This window comes from Brachyhypopomus gauderio, chromosome 14 (genome assembly GCF_052324685.1).
Source record: "Brachyhypopomus gauderio isolate BG-103 chromosome 14, BGAUD_0.2, whole genome shotgun sequence".
Classification (NCBI taxonomy): domain Eukaryota; kingdom Metazoa; phylum Chordata; class Actinopteri; order Gymnotiformes; family Hypopomidae; genus Brachyhypopomus; species Brachyhypopomus gauderio.
In genome coordinates, this window is record NC_135224.1 from 10677962 (window position 1) to 10699551 (window position 21590).

The 21590-nt window shown below is 40.8% G+C and overlaps 4 protein-coding genes and 1 long non-coding RNA gene across 6 annotated transcripts; 2 read left to right on the top strand and 3 right to left on the bottom strand.

Moving 5' to 3' along the window:
- Positions 1 to 820: 820 nt before the first annotated feature.
- Positions 821 to 3353, bottom strand: LOC143475276 (P2Y purinoceptor 3). Its single transcript, XM_076973064.1, has 2 exons — positions 3148 to 3353; positions 821 to 2374 (listed from the first exon to the last, which is right to left on the bottom strand). Exon 2 carries the CDS (start codon positions 2239 to 2241, stop codon positions 985 to 987), a length of 1257 nt encoding a protein of 418 aa, XP_076829179.1. The 5' UTR covers positions 2242 to 2374; positions 3148 to 3353; the 3' UTR covers positions 821 to 984.
- A 233-nt stretch (positions 3354 to 3586) lies between these two features.
- LOC143475454 (schwannomin-interacting protein 1) lies at positions 3587 to 7354 on the bottom strand. Its single transcript, XM_076973308.1, has 7 exons — positions 6791 to 7354; positions 6153 to 6389; positions 5927 to 6024; positions 5762 to 5843; positions 4945 to 5097; positions 4715 to 4832; positions 3587 to 4255 (listed from the first exon to the last, which is right to left on the bottom strand). Exons 2-7 carry the CDS (start codon positions 6357 to 6359, stop codon positions 4155 to 4157), a joined length of 759 nt encoding a protein of 252 aa, XP_076829423.1. The 5' UTR covers positions 6360 to 6389; positions 6791 to 7354; the 3' UTR covers positions 3587 to 4154.
- Positions 7355 to 7748: 394 nt separating this feature from the next.
- Positions 7749 to 9328, top strand: rnaseka (ribonuclease, RNase K a). Its single transcript, XM_076972853.1, has 3 exons — positions 7749 to 8007; positions 8348 to 8430; positions 8772 to 9328. The coding sequence occupies exons 1-3, from the start codon at positions 7930 to 7932 to the stop codon at positions 8914 to 8916; spliced, it is 306 nt and encodes a 101-aa protein (XP_076828968.1). The 5' UTR covers positions 7749 to 7929; the 3' UTR covers positions 8917 to 9328.
- On the bottom strand, positions 9329 to 19118 carry alox12 (arachidonate 12-lipoxygenase). Of its 2 annotated transcripts, none has more exons than XM_076972850.1 (15): positions 18902 to 19118; positions 17993 to 18136; positions 17510 to 17711; positions 17306 to 17387; positions 16619 to 16741; positions 16344 to 16450; positions 15945 to 16117; positions 15608 to 15751; positions 15317 to 15520; positions 15131 to 15217; positions 12099 to 12268; positions 11869 to 11990; positions 11675 to 11775; positions 10642 to 10812; positions 9329 to 10126 (listed from the first exon to the last, which is right to left on the bottom strand). In XM_076972850.1, the coding sequence occupies exons 2-15, from the start codon at positions 18134 to 18136 to the stop codon at positions 9947 to 9949; spliced, it is 2010 nt and encodes a 669-aa protein (XP_076828965.1). In that variant the 5' UTR covers positions 18902 to 19118; the 3' UTR covers positions 9329 to 9946. The 2 variants fall into 2 exon arrangements, with proteins under 2 accessions (XP_076828965.1, XP_076828966.1); XM_076972851.1 differs by lacking the exon at positions 18902 to 19118 and adding an exon at positions 18470 to 18605.
- Positions 13976 to 17511, top strand: LOC143475111 (uncharacterized). The gene is made up of 3 exons (XR_013120926.1): positions 13976 to 14065; positions 15328 to 15382; positions 16393 to 17511. It is a non-coding gene; the product is annotated as an uncharacterized LOC143475111 (long non-coding RNA).
- Positions 19119 to 21590: the final 2472 nt, after the last annotated feature.

A 21590-nucleotide genomic window follows, 5' to 3' on the forward strand; every position in this document is an offset into this window, starting at 1 on the left:
AGCAAGCGCATGTTTTAGTGAATTAGTTTAATTAAACATATGTACACGCAACATTTTCAGACATATTCAGCACAATATTGGACGATTATAATCATCACATGCGTATGCATTTGTATGAACAAAGCAGATCTTTCGAATTATTTCAATAATAAAATGCCATATGTTATGTTTTCGTGGATTCTAAATGAGACGAATTGGACGGACACCCTACCTGCATATAAACTATATTTGATCTATAGAAAACACCGTTCTATAATTATTTATCTAATTTAGCTGCGAAATTTGCATAAGTCCCCTGGCTTAACGGTTTAAAAATGGAAATAATTAACATTGCCAAATACATAACCAGTCGTGGATCCCTTTCTCACTGCTTGAGGAACTTGCACTTGCACTTGCATGGACTTTGACAGACATCTTGTTGACAGTGACCCTAACCGTCTCTTTATGCTTCTCCAAACAACAAAAACAACTATTTTAATGCATATGCATGCACCACAGATGTCCATTTGTCATTTTCACTAATATTTCTAATTATATATATTTTTTCTAATTATTTTTAATAATGGCTGGTTTGCAAATCTAGTTAATATACAGTTTAATCAATCATGTGTCAGCTACAAAGTGTCCATGTCCACAGTGAAGTGTACCTAAAACAAAAACAGTAGTCTGATACATGAGTGATGTCAAAGCAGCCTATTTGAGTTAAAATACCATGGTAAAATAGGCAAAAAGCAGACTGAATGCAAATGTATATTTCTTAATCGTATAAAGCACATTCTTTAATTATTATAATCATATCAGATTTATCAATTAAGAAATTCTTTATTTTTGTATAATTTCTCATGTTATGCAAGATTAATAGCATATCCACAATGTTTACCCTCCACATTTTTAATGTGTTACTGTACATCAGGGCAATTCATAGTGATAGCATCTCAAGCACATTTGACATCTCTGCTGCCCTCTTACAGCCTCATTATCATCTCAGGCTTGATCTCTGAATATGGTCTTTTCTGCCTTGAAGTCATTATGGTTTCCTGCCTCTTCAACTTCCTCGTCGTTCATCCCCTTTCCCATCATCCTTAAAGGCCAAAGGAGGCCATGCTGGGTGGGCCGTGGTTTCTGACAGCAAGGCCCACTTTTTTCCTTGGTGAGGAAATAGAGGAGAGCGTTGAGCCAGGCATTAAAGGAGGCAAGTGGCCGAGTTATTTTGTAACAAATGGACACCATTCGCATCGTTTGACATTGTACCCTGCTAGTCACTTTTAGGACCAGAAAAATTGTGCGGGTGACGTGAAACGGGAAGAAACAAAGTGCAAAAAGAAGTGTAATGGTTATGATGGTCTTGATGGACTTGCGACGCCTGTTCACTGAAGGTGAATGAGCCTCTAAAATGATGGCCATACCCGCTCTTCCCATACTCGGCCTCCCTCCCCGCATTGTCCCAGGACCGTTGGCAGGAGGTTGGGAGTGCAGTGTTCGAAATATTGTCATAACTACACGAGAGTAACACCAGGCAATGATGCTAAAGGGCACGAAGAAACCCACAAGATGAAGAGTTATCCCATACGGAACATAGACCTGGAACTCCTTATCAATAGCATCATCCCAGCAGTTCTGGAACCCTTCTCTCATTGGGTGTGTGCTGTCAGTGGGCACAGCTGCTTCCAAAGCTCCAGGGTTTCTCCGACGGGGAAGGAACTCTGTCTGCGCGAAGCGGAAAATCGGACAGGTCAGTGCAAAGACGGCAACCCATACCAGGACGCAAGTGGCCTTCACGGCTCGCTTGGTCTCCAGGGTGATGGTCCTCATTGGATGACAGATGCCCAAATAGCGATGCACGGAGATGCACGTGAGGAAGAAGATGCTACAGTACAGATTGAAGTAGAACAGGAAGCGCACCAGGCGACACATGAAGTCTCCAAACACCCAGTTGTCATGCATGACATAGCTGGCCACCAGGAAGGGCAGGGAAAGGCCATACATGAAGTCGGTGGTGGCCAAGTTCACCATGTAGATCAGAGAGGCGTTCCAGTGCTTGGTGCGGCGGAAGGAGCGATAGAGTACCACAGAGTTGAGAGTGAGGCTGAAGACAAACGTGAAGGAGTAGCATATGGGGAGGAAAATGTACTTGTAGGACTCGTCATTATTGCAGGAAGCTGCCGTAGAGGAGTTGGAGGAGGAGAGGACACCACTGTCACTTCCTTGCCCCCTCTGAGACAGGACTGTGGGAGTCACCATTTCTGTCTGCTTGTGGATATCTTGTCGGGGTAGTGTTTCTGTGTCATCTTTTTGGTTTTCAACTAATGACTTTGGAATGGGCTTCAATTTTCTCTTAGTCTGTTTTGCCAGCTGGATGGTTTGTTCTGACTTTCTGTAAAGATAATACAGTATTTAGAATATGATTAGCTGAGCACAGAGAATCACACAAATTACAGAATCCCACTTGTCCGAGGACCTCTATCCACATGCTAGTTTCTATCGATGTCATCTTTGGCCCTCATTCAAAAACAGCTTTTCTACTTGGTTTACATGATTCTCTGTCCCCGTTTCTTTCACAATCTGTGCTTGCTGTTTGCTCTGCCACATGAGGATATGCTGCTGATTCAGGTACTTTTCACTTCAGTAACTCATCAATCAGTAACTACACTTCCTCTCCGTGTTCCTGTGTGTTCCTACTATCACTTGTCACACCAATTGAAGAGAGACTTTTGTTTCAACTTCATTATCTTTCAAGTGATTTTCATTCTTTTCTGTACAACTTAATGCTATATGCACTGTGATCACTCCCTGAACTACATTTTAACCTACCATGGCAACTAACCATCCAGCACAATATGAATTAAGGAGAGTTGCTGCATGGCAAAATTATTCTGCACTTGCACAGCAAAAAAAGTCACGTCATAAAATAAATCATCAATTTGCCCCTTAATGAGGGAAAATATTAGAGATAGCGATTAAGAGGATATTCCAAAAAAACATGTAAGCCATGTATCTCAATATGATTTAAACATGTACCACATAAAGAAACTGAGTGTATAATGAGGCACATGTTGCATGCACAATAATAAAATATACTTGTTGTGCATCAGGGTGCACATAACTGCATCGCTAGCTGTGATGTTACACATACACTGGAACACTTACCACTTCAACAGAAGAGACCCTTCTAAAAGACAGAAGTCGCTTTTCAGTATATTTCTTTCAGCCTGTTAAAAAAATCTGGAAGAATCAATGATGCTAAAACATCTCAATTTCACTATCCAACCATTGGGTGTGAAAACAACAACAAAAAAAGCACAAACGAATAGGTGAGGTAGAACAGTTGTTTCTCAGAACTGTTGCTGCTTGCCGTACCAGTTGTGGCCCATTCTATACATCTCTGCCTTCATCATGGTTCCCCCTCAGCTCCTCATCCCCTCCCCTCATCCCTCCCCCATGTGTCTGCTTTCTTCTATTTGTGCTGAGCTGGCCTTTGTAACATACAAACTCTGACTCAGGCATGACACACTCTACCACCTTTTTTGATCTGACTTTAAAACAAAAACATTAACATTTGTTCCACCTAATGTGAACAACGTGTGCACCTGCTGTTCACATCTATTCAGTGTACAATATTTTTTATTTGATTCTACAGAACACTCCATAAACAGTCATGATTTGTGTACCAACACCATTTAATTCTTCCAGATGGTGCGTTGTGACCTGAACCTAGCACATGAAGCTTGGTCAATCTGATTTTGCTATAATTTTCTTGAAAGTGTCAAACATACATCCATATGTCACCCCTTGAGTTTATTGTTTTATCTATTATCTCCACAGTGTCTTTGTGTTTATGTAAACTGTTGAATATCAAATTATAGATATCATTCTTAAAATGTTGTCATTGTCACATAAGCCTAAAGTAACTGGAATGATTAAATAAAATGTTTTATAAAAAATTGCTTTTTGGCAGCAATAGCAGATTATGAATGCCTTAAAACACCATTCGAACTGCTACATAACAATACAGCCAAAATGAAGGCCAATACTGAAACAACACAAAGTCTTTTAGAGAGGAGTGAAGCTTTTCACAGTTCAATTCTTCCAGATCTCCCAGGTTCCTAGATCATTGTAGCACAACTTTTGTCCTTTAAAAGAAGCAACTTTGGCCATCAGAGTGATGTCATATCCTGTATCTCCAGTAACATGGCGTCCTGCTCTGTTCTCAGCTGGTCTCTTGTAAGAAGTCGACCCACTAATTCTGAGCTGAGGCCTGTGAATGCAAGTGCACACAGGCACACACACACACACACACACACACACACACACACACACACACACACACACACACACACACACACACACACAGATATAAAACAGTAACACAAAAAGAACAAGTAAACCTAAGTCTTCGTTATGCTGCATAAATATGCTGGTACATGTACATATGACTGCATTGGAGCAATAAACAATAACACTGTGATTGAGTGGGTAGGAATATTTTAGATTTACATTAAGCAATTTAAACCCCTCTGTAGACATTTTGTACCTGGGTCTTATTTTATTACAGATGACTACTAATGTTTACTTATCTGTTTAATAAAATGTCAGCATTGTGGCAAGATTGATCAGGTAAGACAACAATACACATAATTTAATGTTAACAAGTATATAAAACATTTAAAGGAGTTATGGAGGATATTTTACATATGATAAGAAAAAAATGACTTACCATGAATGTCTTTACTCAGTGAGGTCTTCAATGCATTTAACTCTTTTAAGGTGAAATTTTGCAAGTCGATACGCTTATAGAGAGTTCTCTTCTTGACTGCATCGCTGGGTTGTATGGTCTACAATAGAACAGTTAAGCAGAGTAATACTTGTTCCCACAAGTATAAAATACATAACATTCAAAGATGTCACCTTTATCACATGGGAGTCATTGCATGACTATAGAGTTACCTGTTTTTGGTCTATCCGTAGCTTGTCTTTAAGCATGCTGAGAGCAGCCCTGACCTCTTTCCTGAACCCTCCTGATTTGGCTTTGCTTTTAGACATGGGCTTGGAGTCCTGCTGTGCCTGTCTGACACCGTCTGTCCCTCCCCGATTGGCCAACTACAAAGGGAATAACGTATAGAAGAATCCAGTTTTCTCAATATCATTCAGCTAGAGACCTTTTGTAAAAATGTTTTTGGCAATAGAATTTTTTTTTTTACAAAACTACAAGATTTGTTCTTTTAGCAATGGTAATGCCCATATATATATATATATATATATATATATATATATATATATATATATATATATATATATATATATATATATATATATATATATATATATATATTTCTGAGTCTCTTTATTAAAATACATTAAAAATGTATTCAGCAATAATAAAAAACAACAAAATCTGAAAAAACAACTTCTATAGGCTACAACAGCAAGTATTTAGTGTGACCTAGAAAGACCTTTGCACAGAACTGTATATATACACATATCTGAAGACGATTCCAGTATGTAACTGCAGTATACTGATAAAGATATAGAGAGATGCAGATGTTGTAAAAAAAAATGCACGGCCCATGGTATAGATATCTATCTATATAGATCGTACGTATATAAATATAATGATGGTATTGGTTTAGTAGCAATATTGTACACATGCCTAATAATAAAAATATATATACGACTCCACAATGGTGAAGATTGTCAATGATTTACATTACAAACTATCCTTTACAATAGAACAGTCTACAAAAATGTGCATTTCCATGAAAACCTCTTTTTTTGCGTCCTCTTCCTCATCCTCACTCTCACTATTGTTGATGAAGCAGAGTTGTAGGTTTGTATGACTCTGGAGTCTGTAAACATCAGGCAGAACCCATCATGTTTGTATAATGAATAAGGCAGAAACAGAAGAGTAGAGAATACGTCCAGCATATACCGTGATGTAAGTGCAGTCAGGCGGCTGTCCTCCATTTCCTCATAGGCCTCCCCGTGTCTGTTAAACTCTGGCCAGCCCTCGGGCCATCGGACTGCATCCTTGAACATATACACAGAGTGTACACTCACAGATCTCTAGCTTTATGATGTAATACAGTGTAAGCATACTGACATTTCAATTTGATTTGTTTGTGTGTGTATGTGTGGATTATAATTTAATCTCTAACCTTATTCCTCTCTCGTCGTTCCTCCTCTTGCCTCTCAAGTTCTGCAATTCGCAGGCTCAGGGCCTCCCAGTGCATGATGGGTAAGTCCAGGTCATCTTCAGGGGAGCCTTCCTGCCATTCCAACGCTGCACCCTCAGCATCCTCCTCTGTTTCATCACTCTCCTTCTCTTCTCCTCTCTCCCTCTCTCTTTCTTTCTCTCCATCCATTAGCTCTGAACACTTCCTCGAGATGCAGTCCTAAGACACATAAAACATGTTATTAAGTGTTTCAGAGAATACTGTGAAGTTCTTTGGAAAATAAAAATGTAACCACCTTCAATTAGCCCTAAAAGTAACGATAAACAACAAGAACAACAAACAGTTTCTCATGAAAATGTGACTTGCAAGCTAAGTCAATTGAGCAATTTAAAGAATCCACAATTTAGAGAATCCACAGTAAGCGTCTTTTAGTCTACAATACCAGAATACAAAATACATTACAGTGATTACATATACATTACAGTGATTGACACTATCGAGGTAGGGGGAGGGGATGTGACTTTTCCCAACAAAGCTACTCTGCCCAACTTAATCACATTCGGTCATATATTGAAGAACTGTCAAGATTTAGAACCCGTATAAAAATTCAGCTCGCCTACCTATATGTCTAGGTGGAATTTTTTATGAAGCGGTTGCTGTTGTTTTACAAGTTGTGCTGTCAAACTGGTCGCCAACTATGCCTTTATGTTCCCATTGCTTTCCAAAAAGTTACTCTCCTCTTCGTCGTCCCGTCACGCGCCCTTGTCTTCCTTCGTTGTTTTCACTCTTTTCACAGCGCGGTTCGATTTATTTGAAAAATCCCCATAAGTTAGGCAGCCTTATTAACAAACTGTATGTTCATGTAAAATAAGACAGTTAATATCCAAATGGATTAGATGATATGACAATCCTCAGGCCGGACAAAAACCTCAAGAATTTTGCAACGTTTTGTTACATTGGAACGTGAGGGGAGGAGAAAAGGCGAGGAGTCCTGAAAGGAGAATCCCCAGGTGTCCGATTTCAGTGTTTCTACAGTGTTTCTATTTTTCCCTCCCTGGAATCCTAGAATTCATTATTTTTTACCTGATTCGTTGTTTATGAATGTAAATGTCATATACGAGTCCACAAGAAATACTAATTTGGCTTCTCTAGAAAAGTTGCCTGAAAACAGATGGAGATTGACAGACAGCATTCAGAGGCATGTCCAGGCTTGGGTTAAGACACGCATGTTCCGTAAAACCAGTGAAGAAGTCTGACAAAATAGCCAAATTATATCATGTGGTTGAAACGAATGCATGCTTATTTTATTTATTTATTTATTTAATTATTTATTAATTTACTTTGGCGGACATTTCAATCTACTTAGTGCCAGAAAGTTTGTACTTATTTCAGTGGCAAATAAATAGATTGAAATATAAATTGACATAAAAACATAAAATAAACAGCATATGAAACATGAAAACACACATACATAAATTCTACAAAATAAGGGAATAGTTCTACGTAAAAACTGCTATGCTGTGATTCGTGAACAATTTACGTGTGCGCCTTGCTTGAACGCAGCCTTGTATTGCATTTCCGGTTCCTCAAAGTCAGGTGACCGAAGCAAGTTGCTGTTGACTTTTTAGTACGTATACTGAAGTCTGTTAAAACTAGATTTTAAATATATAAATGACGATTACTTGAAGTTTTGGACTGGTTACATCTTTATTGAGAGACGCTCCAGGATTACAGGAAACTAAAAGGTGTTTCTCTGAAAATGACTTCTCTTTTATTTTGTGGTCCAAAACTGTCAGCATGTTTGTTGGTGTTGAGTATTTGGGCAGTCATTATGATGGTAAGCATGTGATCTTTCTCTTAAATAAATGTAAGTTTTCAGATCTAAGCTAAGATTAAGGATTACAGAAGGACTACTGATTTGAGTGTGACATCAAAATAAGCATTATGAAATTGTAACTAACCTATGCTTACTGTCACAAACCTATTTTGGACATTATTATATGATCTGAAACGTTAAAAGGATTAATAAGAATAGTCATGTGTCAACTATAATGTCAAGTGTCTTATCAAGATGTGGAAAACATAAGAGATATTGGTCAAAAGGCAGGAGAAATGTAGCCAGCAGTTTTTGGGTTTTTTTTTATGAAGAGCTAATTCCCTTTGTCTGTTTGTCTTAGGCAATGTTGGGGATTTTCTTCTCCACACATTCAGCTTTGCTGCTCGAGGATGTGCCTTTCACAGAAGAAGACATCCATGATGAGTATGTTCTCCGGTCATCTCTCATTATGGAAAGATGTGTTAGGCTACATGTCTCATACTTACCAGACTTACATAGTCTACAATTATGCATTTGTCAGTGCGTGTGTGCGCATGTCATACACAAGAGTGTTAAAGGCCAGACAGAACGACAGATGGATGGAAGTGTGCTGTACCAAGTTTGTAACGGAAAATATTTTAATGCAAATTAATTAAAACTAAGGTTTTATGCACATTTGAATATTGCCAGAGATTATTCATTATTTTAACTTTAATCAGTCCTGATCAATGTGAAAGGTGTTTTTTGCATCATTTACAAACTGACTTTTTCATTTCTCTGCACAGACAAACTGCACTGCAGAACATTCATAGACTTTTCAACCAAGTTGGCTACAACTGCTTCATTGCTGCTGCAATCTATGTAGTGGTCGGATTTGTGTCCTTCTGTCAGGTCCGACTGAATAAACGCAATGAGTATCTTGTACATTAGCAGCTGTTCACACCCCATAAGTGGTGCACATAGCTGGCGATATGACCTTACTGTATTTTCTGTACTGCATAATTTGATTAAAGAAACATTTGCCTTTTCTTGTAAATGATGATGCGGTAATATAGGAGGAAATTGCTACAGCTATTTAAGGTGTAATCGGACCCAACATGCTGAGACCCTCTGTGCCATTTTTGGGTTGGAAATCCTCAGGTTAAAGTCACAGAATAAGTGCCTTAAGTATGAAGTTGATTTCAATACAAGAATATTGTATTTTATTAATAGTTAGCCCAAGTACCTTGTTTACTTTTCATATCTTGCCTGACTATGGACCAATTGTCCTACAAATGTTAAGACAGAAACATGTGCCTCTGAGTTTGATTGATTGCAATAAAGGTTTGCATGTACAAGAAAATCCCATAAATGTATGTTTATATGTTATTAACATTTAGATATAAGCACAGTGTATAAATGATAAAAGTTTACAATGGATTCAACTTTTCAGTGCATTAGAAATGATAAAAGTTCATAATGGCTTCATCTTTTCAGCACTCACATTGAAATTCAACATTTCTGTAATTTTTAATAACTCCAGCCATGTTCCGTCTTGGTGGCAAATGATTGGAAATAACATATCATAGTAATACAAGTACATCATGTAGCAATGTTTGGGAAAAAAAGTAAATTCTCATACCCAAAAATTCTAGTCATATGTACACCCATTTAAGAAAAAAATCTATTGACAGAGCAGGGATGATTATGGCAGGTAAGAAGAGGTGGGAGAGAACACTGCAATAATAAGCAATCCTTTTGTCAATCTTAGCAAGTCTCTCCTATGAACCTTCCATGTATATTATACATGTATCTTTATCCAAACAATATCAGAAAATCACAGACTTTCCCTACAAGGAGTAAATATCAAAATGGTTCAGATGTAGGCCCTGTTTCTCAAAAGCATGTCCAGTGTCATACCATGTAACACTGATGTTTTGGTTACAATGCGCTTGGTAAACCTCATCCCATTCAGACATATTTATATAGTAATACTGTTCTCTATTTGGCTGGGACACAAATAGAGATACTGTAATTCCAGGCCTTTATTCTGCCTCAGAATCTCCTCCTCAACTTCTTTCAGCTCCTCCCTGAAGCTGTCAATCACCCGTAGTGCATCAGGTTCAGTGAAGTAGTCCTCTGTGTACTGTGCCAAGGGTATCTGATAGAGAAAGGGAGAGGGAAAGAGAAATAAATCAGTTGGATCGTTTCATAATTAGGTTTGTACATCACTGAAGAGGCAGTGTGCTGTCATCCTTTCAAGGTGTGAGATTAATTAAAATGGGTAAATGTGCCATTGGAGAGGATCTGTGGTATTCCATTATTTGAGATTCAGTGTCTGCAAGCAGCAGCTTGATTTCTGTTTTGAGTCGGCGGACGGATTCTAGAAATGTGACATGAGACATGAAAAGAGGAAGCACGGATTAAGAAGATTGTGTGGCTTGGAAAGATGGCGTAAAGAAATGACACCCAGACTCAGCTGTGCTGAAAGGGAAAGAAAACGCCATCAAAGAAAACATGACAGTTTGGTGATATAGAGAGTATCGATTTTAGTCCAAGTACAGCTGACGATGGTTTAAAGTTCTGATTCAGTTAGTTATTTTGGACAGGCAAGTTATGATCTCATTGTTGAGATTTATAAACCAGCGCACGTGTTCACTGGATGTGTTGACGCACCGCATCTGGCTGTGCTCTTCCTAAATGCCATGTGATTGCCATCTGCACACATGACTGGCTGATATCTGGCAGTGTATCGATGATCAGCCCCATAGTGACTGCATCCTTATCTCTGGGTGGAGGTTGACGCATGGTGCATGGGGTGTTGGGTACCCATGCACACCAGTCAAACTGGAGTGCGCACATGCGGACACACACACACACACACACACACACACACACACACACACACACACACACAGAGTGAAAAAACAAGACAAATGGGCTATTTGAACAGTTCTGAAAACACATGAAAGGTAATGAAAACATGACTAACAACAGATTATAACACTTAGGCATTCATTATTATGTGCAGTGGGTATGAGTGCAAGCCATAAGAAATATGCTCTGTAGAACCAAATAACTGTTTGAATATGGTTAATTTATGGGAAATGAGCAACAAAAAGATCACAAATGGCTAAGCTCCAGCAAAACAATGCTTCTCTACACCATTTACATTTATAGTATTTACCAGATGCTCACAACTTAACCATATACAAATGTTTCATAGCTTTGCTGGTATACAGGGTCTGAGTACTATTATGCCAGAACCCTGTGAGAGGCTAAACACAAGGAATGTACATTCAAAGAAGAGAAGTAATGGTAATTATTAATGTGCTTTTATGTGGATATGGTAGTCTACATTTGAAAACTTTTGTACAGACAATTACGGGAAGTTAATTTCATCATCTGGGAGCTAGTACATGAAGTCTTAAGACATTCTCTTCTCAGAGAATGGTAGCTGGTTGTTTCAAGACCATGCCTAGATTTCTTGTATTTTCTGATGATGATGAATGAGTTCTCATAAAGATGGTCAGACCTTGCAGGGAGGAATTCCTGGGAATATGTAATAGTCCAGCCTTTATTTACAGAGGATGGTCCCATCTCTATAAATACAGGCTCTGCCCCTTATCATCAAGACATACTGTATTAGGAAAGTAATGTCGTGAAGAGCCAATATCTTATATATCTTATAAAGGAAAACAACACGTACCTGCCCATTATTAGTGGCTGCATGTTGTGCTGTGCTGACAAAGATCACCACACTCAGCAAAGTGATCAGCTCCTCTCTTGTCTTGAGGTCATTAGCTAGTCCTGTCACACAATGACACAGAAGAGGGAGCACCTTAGCTGCTCTGTAGGAGGATTAACACGTTCGTGTTCAATACGACTGTTTTGGGCCCTGACCAAACTGAGGCACGTCTATGAATCCTTCTTCAGTCACTTCGTTGATCCAGGCCTGCAGTTCCGTGTCCTCCTGCACATCGCTGTCATTGTTGTAGTACAGAGACATCATGCCAGAGACAAACCTGCAGGGATGAAGAGGGGGGGGAGAGGGTGCACCTGGTCAGTCCAGGTGTTGCAGTGGAGAGATTCATTTTTACACTGCGAGCACAAGCGACCGCGGAAACACTCACTTGTGGATGGCGTCCCACAGCAACAGCACATGGTCTCTGTAGAAGTAGTCTTTGAGTTTGGTGACTCCACGGTCCATGAAATCAAAGCGGGGCTGGAGAGAGCGGTAGGTCAAGACCTTATAGCCCCTCTGAGCCAGAGTCAGCAGGCCGTCCCCACCTGTGGACACCACCTAAACAGAGAGAACACCTACTTAGCTGCCGCTCGTGTGAATACCTCATAGCAAACAATACGCCATAGATATGGAAAAAACTAACTAGGACCTGGCACTGGACTAGAGGTGCAGAGTTTCTGGAATGACAGGTTATCATGAGTACAACTCAAGTGCGCCAAACTAGGATATTTTCTGTATGAACCTGCAATTCCAAAATGTGTCACAAGGTGGCAATACATCTCTCATAAGAACCAAGAGGCTTTTTGTTGTTATTCCAGGTTATGTCCAGCATGTAAAGTGTAAAGAGCCAGCATTTCTCAAGAATAACGGTCCAATACAAAAGAACGGTGCAATTTTTCTGTTGTTTTACCATGATTCCCTTATTTTATCATCACAAGTTTTAGTATATGAAATGCCAGGTTCATGGTCAATTAGATAAAGGACTCAGGTGAAACACGTGAGTGCTCAAGTAATCAATTAAGCACATCAATCAAATGAGATATTCTTGGGGAAAGATTTGATTTGCACTGATTAAAAGGGAGAGGACACCAACCAAACCACTGTCATTCCAAGGCGTAAAGCACACAGGTCAAGGCAGAGAGTAAAGGAGACATCCAAGGATATCAGGAAAAAGGAGGTGACAGCCCATCAGTCTGGGGAAAGCTATGAGACCATCTCCAAAATATTCAAGCTCCATCCATCAAATCATTTACAAATGGAGGGCACTTGGCAGGACCGGAACTCTGTCCAGAAGTGAATGGTCATCAAAACCAATTGCCAAGAAGTAGCAGAATAATAATAATTCAGGTAAAGGACGACCCACACATCGGCTCCAGAGAGTTGCAGACTTCTCTGGCAGCATCTGGGATAAATGAACATGCATCGACAATCAGTTGAAAAATCAGTAGACATGGCATTTATAAGAGAGTTGCTAGAAGGAAGCTTCTGCTCTCAAGAAAGAAAAAGTTCTTTTAAATTTTGAGAAGTCCAAATTTTGGCCACAATCAAAGTCAAGTCAAGAGATTTTTCTCCAAACAGGCATCATGTTTGGAGAAAAATCAACACTGCTTATAAAACAAAGAATTTCCTCCCAACAGTGAAGCATGGTGGTGGAAATGTGAAGGTCTGGGCCTGCTTTTCTGACTCTGCACCTGGACAACTCCATAGCCTATTATCCAGGTAGCATCGATTCCGAGGTCTATCAACAAATTCTTCACCAGAACCTCGTGCCATCAGTCAGGGAGTTGAAGCTGGGACGGAAATTGATAATTCAACAAGACAACGACCTGTAGAATTCAAGCAAAACTACTAAAGAATGGCTTGAGAAAGAAGATTTGCATTCTGTATTGGCCATAGAAATACTGTGGCAAGATCTGAATCGGGCGGTACATGACGGATGTCCCTCCAACTGGCAGAGTTCAACACACCCCCATTTGTGTTTACAGAAGACATTTGGTTGAAGTAATGGCTGCAAAAGGAGGTGCCACAAGCTATACTACGAGTTCACAATACTTTTGCACTTGGCAGATTTTCAGCTTCTGGAGAGAGAAATTACTTTTGCTGAATAAATAATAATGAAAATCTATATCCTTTTTTTCTGTGTGTCCCTTATTTGGAAGGTCTTGTTACGTGCCTTGACGTTAGGGTGTTGTTTTGTGCTAGCGGTTTGTTTTACAGATCGTCCACTAGAGGGCGATGTAAGAAGAAAACGGAGGAGGCGCCAGAGGAAATGTGACGCATCTGTGTGACTGGATTATCCACCTCCCGAAATTACACGTCCTTTTCAAGAGTATACGCATGTCATAGTGGCCTGTGGTATGTTTCCAGTCACCAAGCGGTCATTTTCCAATACGTAGTCTAGTTTAGCTATTCCTGGTTAGATGTCTGTAGTTTTCTCGTAAGCCGTCTCGAGTCGTTTATAAATAATTAATCGCTCAGAGGTTAGTGGATTCTTAATTGCGCCTTAGGAGTAATTACTGATATTGATGAATGTTGTGGTAGGTTAGAACTTGCAACGAGATGTTAGACTATAACTTTATTAGTGTTACATCTTAGTTAAACTTCTCTTTTAGGTTGTGTCCTTAATTAGCTAAATGTTTGAGCACATTACAAAAATACAAAAAGGGGGTGATACAGGTTTTCCCCAGGGTTAGATACTTTCTCTCCAGGCTCGTATCATTAGCTTTTCAAGAATGCTACAAGAATGTGACTTATTTAGGATGGGCCGTCACCCTCAGGCACTGAATCTGTAATGTCCTTTGTCTGCCTCCTGAGTAGGAACAGGATCAATACTCATCTAGTCTTGACTTGAACTGGGTGTGATGACCCCTGTCTTTGCAGTGTGTTGCAAACAAGTAGTCCATCATTAACTCACGCCAGAACAAGAACAAGTATTTTATAACCAATCCAGATGTAGCCAGTGGGCTATTTCAAGCTGTCTTGCCTGGAAGATGAAGTTTGTTACACCACATGTTCCACATATGAAAATGAGTGTGAGATTCAGTATTATATTAAATATAGTACTGTATTCTTCCAATAGACCATAGTTTGGGGAATGTGTAGAAAGTGTTGGAGTAAGTCAGTGTCAGGTGTGTGTGTGTGTGCGTGCCTGCCAGCCTGAGGGGTTGCCATGTCAGTCTCTGGGAGTTGAGTAGTCTGATGGATTTGGGGAAGAAACTGTTCAACCATCAAGCCATGAGGGCCTGAATGATTTGGTACCTTTTCCCAGATGTCATAGGGACAACCAGGTCTAGCACCTCTATGCAGATCTAGTCGCCACATATATTGGCTTGTAGAATAAGCACACATTAAGCTGTCCTCCTTGCCCGACGTGCACCTTTCTTGCGGTTCTGCGGGTGTGCAGTGAGAAAGGAGACTCACCCTTTTAAAGATGCCGTCTGCAGAAATGAGCTGCGTGCGTGCACGGCAGTTAATCTCCAATGTGTACTTCAAGTGAGGACCAAGCAGCTGGAGAAGAAGGGGGGGGGGGGGGAGACCGACACTGAAATGTATGTTTTATGTTTCCCTTCGCTTTGACTGACCCTTTTGTCCTGGTCTTGCACCAACCTTGTATACAGGATGGACCGCAGACAGCTGACGCAGTGTAGCTATACAGATCACCTCCACCACCAGGTGAGTACTCAGCAGGTGGGAAAGCACCTGGAAGACCTGGAACTCAGCATGACGGACCCAGATTTTAGCCAATAGCCAGGCTAGGGGCGGGTCATTAGGGAGGAAGATGGGAGTGTCCATGCTTGGATCCTGCTCAAGCTGAGGGAACAGAGACAGGAGAGAGGATCGTTTGGCCATCCAGTTGTTCTCGTAGCTATCATTTCCGTAGAACCGAACACATAATACCTGAATAGCAATGGGAATGAGGCCGTCGTCCGGATGCTCATACAGCAAACAAAGAGGAGCTGCTATGTGCTGCTTCTGATTTCTGATTGAATTCGCAGGAATGCCATCCATCACAGCATGGTCAACCAGAAACACTTTCCCATCCTTTAGACAGGGAGCGAGCGAGAGAGAGAGAAAGAGAGAGAGAGAGAGAGAGAGAGAGAGAGAGAACATCAGTAACAGTACAATTGTCAGCTGTATGACTATTGGTATATGACTATGAATATGACAGACTGCAGTGCCTGGTGCACATGAATCTACTGTAGAGTCAGTACCAAGTACTAGTACTAGTACCAACCTTGATCTCTTTGTCCAGTGTTGTGTTGGGGCCTAAGAACTGCTGCACCATGTCTCCAGTCACATGGAAGTTTGAAGGCAGTTCCCTGCATCTCTCGATCATTCGTGGATTTGAGCCATTCAGGAACTGATAGCCAAAAAACCAGTCTTCTCTCCAGTGTTTCATAGTGTACTCTAATTACATTTTAAGGTGCCATATTAGTATTATGATAAATTGTACTCAACAAATTATAATTGCCTTTCACTGCTGGTCCATTGACTGAAATGTTACAGGTTTTGTGACATAATGACATGCAAAATGGGCCAAGACAAGAAATGTCATGTAGGCATTATTTGATCGATTTGATTAGAAGACTTTGTTAAATGATTTAGCAAGTCTCTCATGGCATTGCTACTACACCGGCAGTCGAACTCTTCAGATTCCAGAATATCCGCTTAAAATCATCCAGGTCATTCCAGGATCTCCCGAACTTAAGGACCAACTTCTTCAGCGAGAGCTCCAATAATCTGAGAAGGCAGAGGGGCATTTCATGGACACGGCAGGGATACTGGTATGTGGAAGATCCAGGTGATGACAAAGACATGTTACAGGCGCACATATCAAAATCAGGTTCATTTGATGTTCCTTTGATGACTTGCTTAGATATCGCTGTGTTGACATAGATAAGCACTCACGCAAGCTGAAGCGATCTCTCAAAGTCACTGCGTTTCTCGTTGGCGAAGCGCGCGTCTTGGGGAAGGTCTGCTTCAGTCTTGGCGTCTATGCATTTGGGGAGGCCTGGAGCCCACTGCTGCCATCTGACACGATGCACACAGGTCATGTGCATTAATAACACATGGAGTAACACCATTACACATGAAAGTCATAGAGACTCATTACAAAACTGAGCAGAGCAGGGTATGAGATTAAAATTAAGGAAACATTCTCAAGGCAAATTTTAGCCTAAAATTCAGTTTGAAGAAGGCAGGAATTAAATGGGTGTAGCCATATTCAACTCTCCTCACACTGCATATATTTACATGTTTCAAATTTCATATTCAAATCTATTTCCTGCATCAGTTCACAAACAATGATGGTTCTGTGGCAGGGGCAAGTCAGACGTGCACTCTGGGACAGCTCGATAGCGGATCTGTTAATGCTCAACTGAATTCAAGTCGGCTGCCAGTTAAAACAAAAATCCCTCCCATCTGAAAAGCAACAGAAATCACAGGAAGCCAGAGTTTCCTTTAGCTAGAACTGATAAGAAATAAAATATTAAAACACAGAACGTTTCAAAAATGGTGAGCTTAAGACAGACGAAAAGGCCTGAGAGAGGGAGACATACACAGGTATACAGGAAGTGATGATGCAAGAACACTCACCTGTACATCTTCCGTCTCTCCTGCAGCTCTGCTGTCCTGTGTGCCCGTTCCTGAGGCAGTGTGTCATCACATGGCTTCTTAGCTGGGAGAGAAAATGTGAGGAAAGGGGTTTGGGGGGGGGGAGGCTTTCTTCTACCTTAAATCCCTCACTCTCCGTATGTCCTGAATTACAAATTCCAAGCCCCAGGTGGAGTGGAGACTTACCTGTGCCCTCCCGCACCTCCACCTTCACATCCCCCACTAGCCAGCAGTAGCAGGGGAAGGTGATGGTGTCGTGGGCTCCTGGCCACGTCACTTTCACGTAACGGCAGAACCAGTTGTCCTCCACCCAGTACTTCTTCTTCTCCAGCCGTACCATCAGGATGCGGCCCAGATGTGCGGAGCTCCGAACGGTGTAGTCATCGACCTGAGGAGAAGGGGAGGAGAGCTTCGGCGCGTGGGGATACGATACAGAAGAGCGATGCGAGTGACCTCACGTCCCTCTCGAGCGTGGAACTTGCCGCAATCGCGTTTCGCATGCTTCCTGTGTTCCGTTGCAAACCATGATGAAGCAAGACTGAATCAAATGCTGGCTGGGGGGTTTGTTCCGTGCAAATTGCACCCAACACGCAACAACGGGTCACAGCTTTGCCGGCCCATGTGGGGCAGTGCGGTCCAGGCAGCATGGCTGGACCCTGTTTCACTCACCGCGCCTCTGCATAAATCCAGGCCTGGGTTGTCCAGCAGGGTTCGTTCACTCTCTCCTCTCTCCCCCACCAGAGTCACATACACGTAGTTATTTGTACCCGAGTACTCGGTGGTGCCTGTTGCCACGGTCACTTTGTACTCCATCTACACACACACACACACACACCGACTAGTCAATCATGGGAAAAGCAGTAAGGAATTTGAAACAATGTAACATTCAAATAAATCATTATGAAACGAATGTTCTCCATTTTGTTTTGGTATTGCCGTGAAAGGCCGGCTCCTCAGATAGCTGCATGTCTGTGCTTGCTGCCTGTGTTGCTGGCAAATAAACTATAACCTGCATGCGTAACGCCATGCACGAATGATGGTGCAAAAGGGCCTGGAGCCTTGCCAAGCTAAGAGGACATGTGCACGATAACTCAGTAACAGCCTGGCCACAAGCATCATTCACACAAGAGTGAAATGTTGACTCACCGCTACAGCAGAATGTGTCCACCACAAACCCTTTACAAATACAGGGTTGTTACAGTGTTCTAATGAGCACCATATGGTATGTAATATATGTTAATATAGATTAGAACTCTCTCTCTCTCTCTAGATAGATAGATAGATAGATAGATAGACCTGTTAATTTTACTCCAGCGTACTGATGCAAGAAGATGCAAATATCTCTTTTGCATGTTGTAATATTCAAATCTAGTAGCTTGATGTCTTAGCGATTTTAGTCAAATTGGATAACTCTGTTGTAATATAACATAGTTTTCTTACACATTTCTTTCTAACATAGTAAAACTAATAGAAAATCACCAGTTTTTTATGTTTATGTTGATTTTTGTGCAAACTATAATTCAGACACATACTTCAATAAATTAAAGCACAGAACTACATGGAAACTAGGGTCCTTACCTATATGCCGGGGAACGCAGTTAGTGAAAATATCCTTATTTTCCTGTGCTTGTATTTTTAGTCCTTGACTTCCTCGGTCTGGTTTTTGCTGTCTATGTGATCTTTTTCAGTTCCTCTCTACTCCAATGCTCACTGTTATCCTCCAGCACAAGCCCACATTTCATTTCTCTCACTCTCCTCACAAACTTTTCTCCTGGGGTTGGTCTCTCAACCCCCACCCCTTCCCCTCTGTCCCTTCCTACCCCTGTCTCTCCACCCACCTACATTTTCTCTCTCTCTCTCTTGCTCACTATCTCTCTCTCGATCTATCTCGCGCTCGCTCTCTGTAGACACACACACACACACACTCCCCAATATGCAAATTAGTCTGTGCTTTTTACTTTTAGTCTGTAAACACAGACTAGTGGACTACATTAACAGTTAGACGTTTCTCACATCTACACAATGCAAAGCAGCAACCTTACCACAACGGCAGAGAGACAAAATCGAGTAGTTTGATGTTACACACCTATCGTTTTACCTTTACTGTATTTCAGTCAATTTTCTGAAGTGGCTTCAACTTCAGTCTTGAAGCTGCACAGAACTAACGTGAGACACATGCAGTCTGTATTTTCTTAGGACGACACAGTCAACTTTACAGCTAAAGGAAGTGGCAAAGACACATACACCAGACTACATATCAGATGAGCCTGCTGTGAACTGCATATCACCCCATCTTTGGTTGAAATACACCAATTAACCAGTAGGTCTCATGCAATGGTAAATGCACATCATACAATTTAAATGTAGATCTTGTGGGGTTTTTTTTATATTGTGGCAGGCACTTTGCTATGACTAGCTGGCTTTCTGAATTTCCTTATCTACTCATGTGATCCTAATTAGGGTATGAGATTACCATATGGGGCATGATAACAGCATTAGAGTTGCTTAACAGTTGAGCTTCCTGACATGAATCAAAGTCTGGCATAAGTAAAATTTTCAGACTGTTATGAATCCACAACACCAGTCACAAAAAAAGCTATCATTTGGCTTGACTAGTCACAGGGTGTATTCTGAGTAATACCAGATTGGTTGATTTCTAAGAAGCCAATTTCTAAAATGTCACATTACTGTGCTGTAATATTTTGTGACAATGTAGCCTACTTGAAGATACTTCATAGACATATGAATCAGCTGTACAATTAAACTCATTCAGAAAAAATCTGGCACTTCAAGATATTTATATTGCTTGCATTTCTCCGCTGCGGGATTATTTAATCAGTTGAGAGTGCAAACAAGGTCTTTACAGAATCACAATGAGGCCATTGTAAAAACATGATGTGAACTCTTTGCACGTCAAGATGAAGCAATGCTTTTATAGTGATACCAAACCCTTTTCAGGTCATAGTGAAACAGAACTCTCTTTCTAGTTCCAATTGAGACTAAATGCGGTACGAAACTCCCATTTTTATAACAATAGCACCATACATTCATTCTAAAATCTCACAATAGTTGTAATAGGAGACACACCCAGCCCTCCGGTCCTCCTACAGAAATACAATTAACGATTTTGGGAAAATTTAGTATACACGATCAAATATTTATTCAAAGCACTGTGAATTCATGCTGTCACTTGGACAACAGCACAAAAATGACAGGCATGTATCTGCTACGTCATAAACTCCTAACATTTCGAAGAATACGCATGGATGTGATTCACGGACGGGCACTCGCAGCTGGGTGTGGCACTGCAGGTGTGCTGTAGTTCATTTCAGGTTTTTCGGCTCGATGGCTGCCACTACGTGCTTCATTGACATCTGACGACAGCGGCACTACATTCTTTGCAAACTTACACTTACTTAATAAACCAACTCTGAAAGCATGTAGACCAGTGCTTACGTGTATTTGCATTCTTCCTTTATTATTACTCTTTCTGACAATAAAGCCTTGACACAGAGAAACCTCCGTCCACGGCCAGTAAGAAAGAAAAGACATTGTACATCAATCAAGTAAACTATTTACTAGGCCTCCATGCAGATTATGTATCATTATATGCTGAACATATCAGACGTATCAGAATATATATTGTTAGTGCATACTTCCCATAATCTGCATTTCCATTTTTATTATTAATTTTTTTAACAGAACACTTACCAATGGAACGAAAAGATTTTTCCTCATGTTTCCTCATTAGTCCTGGGCGGTCTTACTCCTCACGAGGTGTGTTGGGGTACCGTCCTAAACGTTGCACAATCTCTGATGTCATATATTGCGGTCTCTCTCATAGACCGTTGAATAGTTACATACAGCATTCATTTCTATCTTAACAACAGTGTTTATTACATAAATGTTTATTTATTTATTACATAAACAATGAAGTGAGCACTAAGTATCAAGTGTAGTCAGTTCATGAAGTTGATAGGCTAGTTACGCGACGTTGCAGACCGATTGCAGTCTGGCTTGGTACATATCTGTTCACCTGTATGCGTGAACCGAGACATCGCTTGATGATGGCTTGATGAGTTCAATCTGCTTTGGCTGTGTGTTTCGGATTATGACCCACCCCAAAAGAGATTAAATGGTGCGGGAGGGTTCTATCGCTGTGGTTAGAGCAGCCAGCGATGAAGATAGGTAGTAGGGGTGGTTTAGTTGACCCTGCACCAGGAGGGAAGGAACTGTTGTCTCCTTTAGGAAAAGTGCGTCTTGATCA

Coding starts and splice junctions, on each gene's coding strand:
- alox12 (XM_076972850.1), bottom strand. CDS start 18,136: ATGGAGTACAAAGTGACCGTGGCAACAGGCACCACCGAGTACTCGGGT. Junction 17,712..17,992: donor TGGATTTATGCAGAGGCGCG/GTGAGTGAAACA, acceptor CCTTCTCCTCAG/GTCGATGACTACACCGTTCG. Junction 11,991..12,098: donor CTGTGGGACGCCATCCACAA/GTGAGTGTTTCC, acceptor TCATCCCTGCAG/GTTTGTCTCTGGCATGATGT.
- rnaseka (XM_076972853.1), top strand. CDS start 7,930: ATGACTTCTCTTTTATTTTGTGGTCCAAAACTGTCAGCATGTTTGTTG. Junction 8,008..8,347: donor TTTGGGCAGTCATTATGATG/GTAAGCATGTGA, acceptor TGTTTGTCTTAG/GCAATGTTGGGGATTTTCTT. Junction 8,431..8,771: donor GAAGAAGACATCCATGATGA/GTATGTTCTCCG, acceptor TTCTCTGCACAG/ACAAACTGCACTGCAGAACA.
- LOC143475276 (XM_076973064.1), bottom strand. CDS start 2,241: ATGGTGACTCCCACAGTCCTGTCTCAGAGGGGGCAAGGAAGTGACAGT.
- LOC143475454 (XM_076973308.1), bottom strand. CDS start 6,359: ATGGATGGAGAGAAAGAAAGAGAGAGGGAGAGAGGAGAAGAGAAGGAG. Junction 6,025..6,152: donor AACGACGAGAGAGGAATAAG/GTTAGAGATTAA, acceptor TATATGTTCAAG/GATGCAGTCCGATGGCCCGA. Junction 4,833..4,944: donor TACGGATAGACCAAAAACAG/GTAACTCTATAG, acceptor GTTCTATTGTAG/ACCATACAACCCAGCGATGC.